The 7,214-nt window shown below is 35.6% G+C and overlaps 1 protein-coding gene across 1 annotated transcript; it reads left to right on the top strand.

Annotated features, from left to right (window-relative positions):
• The first annotated feature begins 1,911 nt into the window (after window positions 1-1,911).
• On the top strand, window positions 1,912-7,214 carry LOC113775836 (translation initiation factor IF3-4, chloroplastic). The gene is made up of 9 exons (XM_027320862.1): window positions 1,912-2,265; window positions 2,480-2,519; window positions 2,852-2,911; window positions 3,775-3,827; window positions 4,302-4,357; window positions 4,470-4,503; window positions 5,124-5,196; window positions 5,279-5,371; window positions 6,846-7,214. Exons 1-9 carry the CDS (start codon window positions 2,009-2,011, stop codon window positions 6,987-6,989), a joined length of 810 nt encoding a protein of 269 aa, XP_027176663.1. The 5' UTR covers window positions 1,912-2,008; the 3' UTR covers window positions 6,990-7,214.

The raw sequence follows: 7,214 nt of genomic DNA, 5'->3' as shown, positions 1-7,214 counted from the left end.
AAAAATTGCAGAGAGCAATAATAGCAAGGTCAATAATGGTAAAATTTATTTTAAATAATTATAACGAAATTATCAAAGTTATGTAATTTTCTTGTGCCTCTATAATAAAACAGTTTAAATTTTTAGTTTTTATTGGAAACTATAAACTAGATTAAAGCTTTCCTTTCTTGTTATCCTAGATGGCAATCAGGAGTATTAGGTGGCAATAATAACATCGATTTGGGAATACAATTTGAAAGTGATTCACATTGAAAATATTTTTTAGAAAGAGAGTTATTTTGACAAAAAACTCGAAGTCCTTAGCGTTCGCTGGAGGAGGCCTATTTTGCGTTTGATAACTTTCTTCTGCGGACAAACTTCATGACGAATCGAGAGTTATGGATCCAAATTTAGTGCGTGGATACCATATCGATCTTACATTGCTTGGGCTTATCGAGTGTTGAAGTGGTTGGGTTGGTACCATTTATCTTGAGAAGATGCCTTGTGGGCTTTAGCAGTCAATGACTTCCAATTTACCGATATAATCTGTTTTTTTTTTCTTCCAATGTTGTTAACCTCAAATCGGATAGCAGCTCGGCTAAACTACTAGGTAGATTGATCAGATCGATCAAGACTGTTCTAAAAAACTTGCTGCTGTCTGATACTATAATTATTTATATTTTTATAAGTTTTAAAGATATTAAAATTACGTTCTTAGTTACATTTTGGCCAACTATACAAAACGTGACAAAAATATTACGCTTGCAATCAAATATACACCTAAAAATTATATATAAAAGTGTGAATTCATGTATGAAATATGTCCATTCTCCAAAACTACTTAAAAATAAAAACAAATCATACCTAATTCGAGATCTTTTTATTCCGAATATGGTTTTTCTAATGCAAGTTGGAATTGCTGATAATAAATTGACAAGATGATAGGGATAAGAATTTCTTAATTTAGAGATTATTTAGGCATATGAATGATTTTGGCATTTATACTAAGTGGGTGATGTTTTTTTATTTCTATTAATAAAGGAAAGTTTTATAATTTAGGTAACTCAAATTATATTTGGAAAAAATAAGAAAGAAAAGTTAGAGAATCTGAGTCAAGCAATTGAATTGGATCACTAATTTGGCTGATTTTTGACTATTTTCACTGATTTTTAACTGAAGCAGTTTTGTGCTATTAATCAACTTAAAAGGAGGAATGGTTCATGGTTGGATCGACTGGTCTAATCCGCATCTAACAACACTGTATTTGTCGGCTCCAAAAACAGTTCATTAGCGATATTATTTGTTCATTGTTATTCTTATCTAAGGACCCCTTAATTTCACTTATTCACTTTTTGCCCAAAGAATTTCATCATATTCACATATTAATGGCGAAATTGATATGGGGGTCTATTTAGAAATAATACATGATAAGAAGAGAATTGGGCTGATTAATTTCTCTCGTTTACGTTAAAAAGTGAATTGATTATTAATTCTAATGAATTCTTATTATTATACACGTAACACTTATACTTATATACTTTAAGTTGATCGATCATTTTTTTTTTATGTATACATACTTTAAAATAACTCAAAAAATTTATCAATTAATTTTCCTATTTATATACACTTTAAAATAACTCGAAAAATTTATCATGGTACGCGACAGAAAGAAAGTGATACAAGAAGAGAGACATAAAATTCAATCAAACTTTTATTGAGCGGAGAGAAAACAAACAAGGAAAAGATTTTTTGTCATCCCATCTCCAAGCCTTGGAGTTGGGACTTGGAAGAATTTCAATAGTACTAGATTTCAAATTAACTAACACGAGCAATAGCCAACAGAATGAACCAAAATTGGCATTAGCCAACACAGGCTTGGGTGACTGGTGACATAGACACAACTCAAGAAAAGATGAAAAATTATGGATAAGAAGCTCCAGTGTTTAACTCCCCCTCCCAAAACATCCGAGCTTTCGATCACCTGCCAGCAACACCCCAAGCCCCCCGTGCCTCCGTCTCTTCCTCCCCAATGGCTGGTCTCACCAGCACATTCCCCATGAGGCCCAGTCTTTACAAAACCCGAAGTACCTTTTTCCCCAGTTCCTACTTCTTTGGCCTCCGCCTACTTCACCACCACCCTATCACTTCCGCTACCACTATTCCCGTTTCCCTCGCATCCCGCATCACCTCCATTTCTGCCCGCTCCGGCGGCGGGGGCGGAGGGTATTACAGGAGGTCCCCGCCTCCAGTTGAGGAAGATCAAGCTCTTGATATCTCCTCCATTGGGTATAAATTTCTGTTTATTGTTGTGGGGTTTTGATTTTTTAGCTTATAGTGTGAGTTTAGTTAGTAGGCTAGAGTTCTTGAACTAATTCTGGCAAAAAGTTGAAATTTTTATCATAGCAGTTTTGGGTTTTGTGAGTTACTAAATTTATTAGTTTGCTTATTTCTCTGTTTGAATTGTTATTGATTCATAGTTTGATGCGGTGGTTTGAAATAGGTCTGATCAAGTAAGGCTTATTGATGAACAGCAAAACATGGTTAGCTGCTTTACTCTCTTAATTTCTAGAGCCTCTCTGAAAGTAGGAAAAATGTTTAGGCAGACCATGTCTACCAGTTTAATTTCCATAGACCATGTTGTTAGGATTCAGGCACACCTCGCATAATATGGTGGTACTTTGTTCTACGCTTGGACTAAATGGTGGACAATGTAGTTCAAATGTGACAAGATGGTCCATGGACAGCTGGTAGACTGATTCTGCTTAACTGTTTTCCCGGACTTTCCCTTTCTCTGTGTCTTTTGGTGTGTGGTTGTATGTGGTTTCTTGTGCTATGAGCATAAAAACTGGATACTGCTGCTTGTGCTTTGTAGGTGGGAATAGTTTCAAAAAGTGTGGCACTTCAAATGGCTGAAGATGCAGAACTTGACTTGGTATGTTCTTAAATTGGGTACTGTCTATATGATCTGCTTTATTTCTTCTGTTATTAATGTCTAAATGGCCTTTATTGTTCTTCAAATTTAACATGGGGAGATGGGCCAAAAGGATCTCTATATTGTTAATCTGAATGCCGGAACTTTGACATTTCTTGCTCCATTTCTTTTTCTATTTTTAAGTGCTTTTTTACTGTTAGCTTTGGTTATGCATGACCACCAAGTGAAAAGTGTAAACCTTGAATTTCAGTGGTACATACTAGACAATCTTAACATGTGACCTCTTGCAAGTGCAAATTCTTGCCTGTTAAAACTTTTCATTTACCAATGTACTTCCATTTATGTGTGCTTCTCTTGCTATGACCTGATGCCCAGAACTGAAATTGAAATTGAAATTAAAATTTTGGTTTTAAGATTCCAGTCAAAAGTTTTTGAACCAGTCATTTCAGATGTAATATTATTCTTAAGTTCATTATCTTCAATTGGTATGTGTATGAAAATGGTGATGCCAATTCTCTATCCATAACCTTTCACCAAAAGAGAAAGACCAAGTAGTTTTGAAGCAACTATTGGGCATCTTTTGTTCTTGTCGTTAATATTTGATGTTTAGGCCCTCTTAAACCTCCACATATGTCTATTGAAGCATGAGAATCTTCGGTCACAAAGTACCTCATGGTATGATGAATAATCTCTGCAACCTTAAAATTCTTATCTTATTGAGAGCATGGAGATTACTAATCTTGTTCAACACACAACTTTTTTGTTAGTAGGATGTGATTACCGGTCTTTATAGCTGCATGTAGATTATAGTATAATGCCAATGTAATCATTAACCAGGCATTGTCCTGTGAAATTTTTTGTAGGTCATATTGTCTCCTGATGCAGATCCTCCAGTTGTACGAATTATGGATTATGAGTAAGATATAACTTTTTCATCTTTTCTTTTTTTTTTAATTTTTATGGCTGAGGTAACAGCTTTCATTTATGTGAGATATAACCCTTTCCTGGCCATTGTAGCTCAAAAACGTTAGAACAAACTGTGTTTATACATATTTTCTGTTAGTTATTCCCCTTTTTCAGTATCTGTTGTTTCAAATCAATTGTTCATTCCGTTGTGAAAGTTTTTAACCTCTGTTTTTAAATAGGTGTAATGAAGTTCTGTTGACCTTATATTCTAAGAACAGTTTCTATTGTTCTTGTGTTTCTCTGGGTCATTATAGTCATCAATGGAGATATGAACTATTTCACACTACAAAATATTAACATTTCAAAATATTCACTTTTCTCGAGTCAATATTGTTTGATTATTCTTAATGAAACATGTAAGGCTAAATTTTATTACTAGTTGTATTTTCTAGGTTTGTGCTGATTAATTTGAAATATCCTACAGCAAGTACAGGTATGAGCAGCAAAAGAAGAAAAAGGAGCAGCAAAAGAAAAGTGCTGGTGAATATCTCCTTTTAGTGAAGTTGGTATTGTGTATCTGACTATCTGTTACTGTGCGTGTATCTTAATCTTTATTTCATAACATTGACCAGAATTTTGGTTTACATGACAGCCAGCCGTATGGATTTGAAAGAACTCAAGATGGGGTAAGATTTAATATTCCAGATGTGAATTTTGCACTAGACTAGAAGTTTGGTTTTAATTAGCTCCTGATCTGGAGTGCTGCCATGCAAAACTGAACTGCTGTTTCTGTATCTAATGCGTGGTGATCTCCTACTTTTGTATTAAGCAAATAAGATGATTTTGTATTAAGCAGAAAGAGTATTTTAGGCTAATAGATGCATGGCTAGTTTGTTTACATCTAGTTTATTTGCTTGTGCTAAAATCACCAGGAAGAACTTTTCTGTGATATTAAGTTACAATTGGTTAAAGAGATTTGATTTTTTTTTCTTTAACTGTCTTGGGTTGTATGTGTGATTCTGGTGTTGATTTGGGGTTTGATTAGGATTGTTTAATCTGCTAATTATGTTTACTAATTTGAATCTTTTGAAACATGATTGGCTATATCAATTTGGTCCATTGGTGGTCATCCACATTTTACTTTGACAATCTATCTTCAACTTTAATTCTTGTATTTACTAAGATATATGGATGCATCTTAATCCCAAAGTTATTTTAATCTGTCTACTGAATGAAGTTCCCTTGTTGTCACTCATGCTCCCAAGTAATTTTGTTGTTGTAACAGTTATGAGTAATTTGATGACAGGTATAACATTGATGTGCATGATTATTCTGTGCGTTTGAGGCAAGCACAGAAGTTTCTGAGAGATGGTGACAAGGTTGCTTCCATTTCTCTATGAGTGCATGAATACATTCTCTTAGGTCCGAATTACCCCGCTTACTATTTGATAATTTTTAAAGGTCAAGGTCATCGTAAACTTGAAGGGCCGGGAAAATGAGTTCAGGAACAATGCTATCGAGCTTCTAGAACGCTTCCAAAGTGATCTCGGAGAGGTAGGTGATTAGAGGTAATTGTAATGGTGAAGGGCATAATAGTGATGGATAGGAACATAAACATGATATCAGAAAAATTTATTATGTTGCAAACAAACTTAAACTGTCTGTTGTCTAAATGTTGGTTCATATTATTATGTATGATTGCTGGTTGTGAACAGAAAGAACTGAAAAATGTTTGTAGCATAGTCAGGGTCTAGTTTATCGGTATTTGTAACCTCTCTAATTTGGCTTAGACATAAATTCCTTTTTTATAATGGTTAGAACCTTTCCCTGAAGTCTACTTGTTTTCTGATGTTCTGTTCATTAATTTCCTAAATATCTTGATCAATGGTTGAGTAAGGTGCAGGCAGAGTTGGTTTATTATGTTATTTTTGATGTAGCTTACGAGTTGCTATACTTGATGTGTGAAATAATGCTGATGTATATTATCCCTGATTGGTAGAGAGGAAACTTAGCTGATACTTCCATTCGAGGAGGGCATTTTTCCACTATGCATTTGTTTATTGTCGAATACGTGTAACAGCCATTAGCTTAGAGAAGTTTTGAGCTTCCAGCTTTTATTTATGGGAAAATTGCACTGGTGCCCTGAACTTTTTGTCCAAATCTGTAATTCTTTTTCCACAGTTTATTACGAATAGTCAGCCACCTATACTCTTTCTCTCCCCTCTGATGAAATCCTTTGTGGTTGTTCCTTATGTGTGCTTAAGTATACGTTTATAAGTGATGCAGGTCTGGCTTGTGGAAGCTGGCCAGAGACGTGAGATTAGGGGCAAACGCCTGATGGGGCTATATGTGAAGTTTTGGGTGGCTTAGGTAGGAGTAGGGATGGACTGTTTTGCAAGGGAGCGGCGAGGGGAGGGGAGGATAGGGAAATGTGGTGCTGCCTATGTAGGAAACAGGGTTAATCGTAGGGGAGAGCAAATGGATTCAGGAGCTTGTTAGGTGTCAGTGGAAGGGTTTGGGATGGCTGCAGGGGTTTTTTGGTGTGGGAGGGAGTTGCTGGGCTAAACAGCTGGGGAAGTGTAGGCTGGAGGCCCTCTTTCTTTACACCTTACCATTGTTTTTTTGGTTGTGGAGGGGGTGGGGTGGGGTAGGGGGCAGGCGGGATAATTTGAGCAAAATTTAGTGGAGCGTTTATGAAGCGGCATAACCAGTAGTTTAGTTGGCTATGTGTGATTTGCCCCTGATGCCAAAGAATTATTTTCTTCTTTAAGGTATAAACTTACCTGCAACTTGAGAGCTGTTTATGATCAAGCTTTATTCCTTCAGATAATGGATACAGTCACATGCTAATTTTTTGCCTTTTGTTCTGTTTCTGTAGATTCTTGAAACTAACTGCTGTAATAATTAACAGTTAACATCATTCGTGTTTTTGCTCATTACTAATTTTAGCGATCATGACTTTGAGTTTGAAACCTTTATTTTATACTTCTTTTTCAAGTTGGCTAAGTTTGCTTGTCCTTACGTACAGCTAGCGACTCGAGAGAACAAAAACTTCAAAGACAGGAATGTATTTATAATTTTGGTTCCAAACAAGGTTGTTGTACAGAAAGCTCAGGAAGAGCAAAAGAAAAAGGATAAGTCAGTGGCAGCTGAAGTCTCAGCCAGTGTCTAGCCTTATTCCAGATGTGATGATCCTTGAGACAGGAAGTTAGCTAGTAGCATACGCGTTTGTATACAGCTGATATCAGGAATCTCACTAGGATTTATTGTTCTTTGTATAGAAGTAGTGATATATACTGTTATGAGTAAATAGCTTTGCTGCATTTTCAATAGCAACCCTTTGAATTTTTTCTCTGGCATCTTTCTATATGATGGTTATTCTAAGCTTTTTCTTGTA

The sequence above is a fragment of the Coffea eugenioides genome, chromosome 6, assembly GCF_003713205.1.
Source record: "Coffea eugenioides isolate CCC68of chromosome 6, Ceug_1.0, whole genome shotgun sequence".
In the NCBI taxonomy this organism is placed as follows: domain Eukaryota; kingdom Viridiplantae; phylum Streptophyta; class Magnoliopsida; order Gentianales; family Rubiaceae; genus Coffea; species Coffea eugenioides.
The sequence above is the reverse complement of the archived record's forward strand: the minus strand, read 5'-3'. Positions and strand labels throughout refer to the sequence as shown.

Coding starts and splice junctions, on each gene's coding strand:
- LOC113775836 (XM_027320862.1), top strand. CDS start 2,009: ATGGCTGGTCTCACCAGCACATTCCCCATGAGGCCCAGTCTTTACAAA. Junction 3,828..4,301: donor GTACGAATTATGGATTATGA/GTAAGATATAAC, acceptor AATATCCTACAG/CAAGTACAGGTATGAGCAGC. Junction 4,504..5,123: donor TTGAAAGAACTCAAGATGGG/GTAAGATTTAAT, acceptor ATTTGATGACAG/GTATAACATTGATGTGCATG.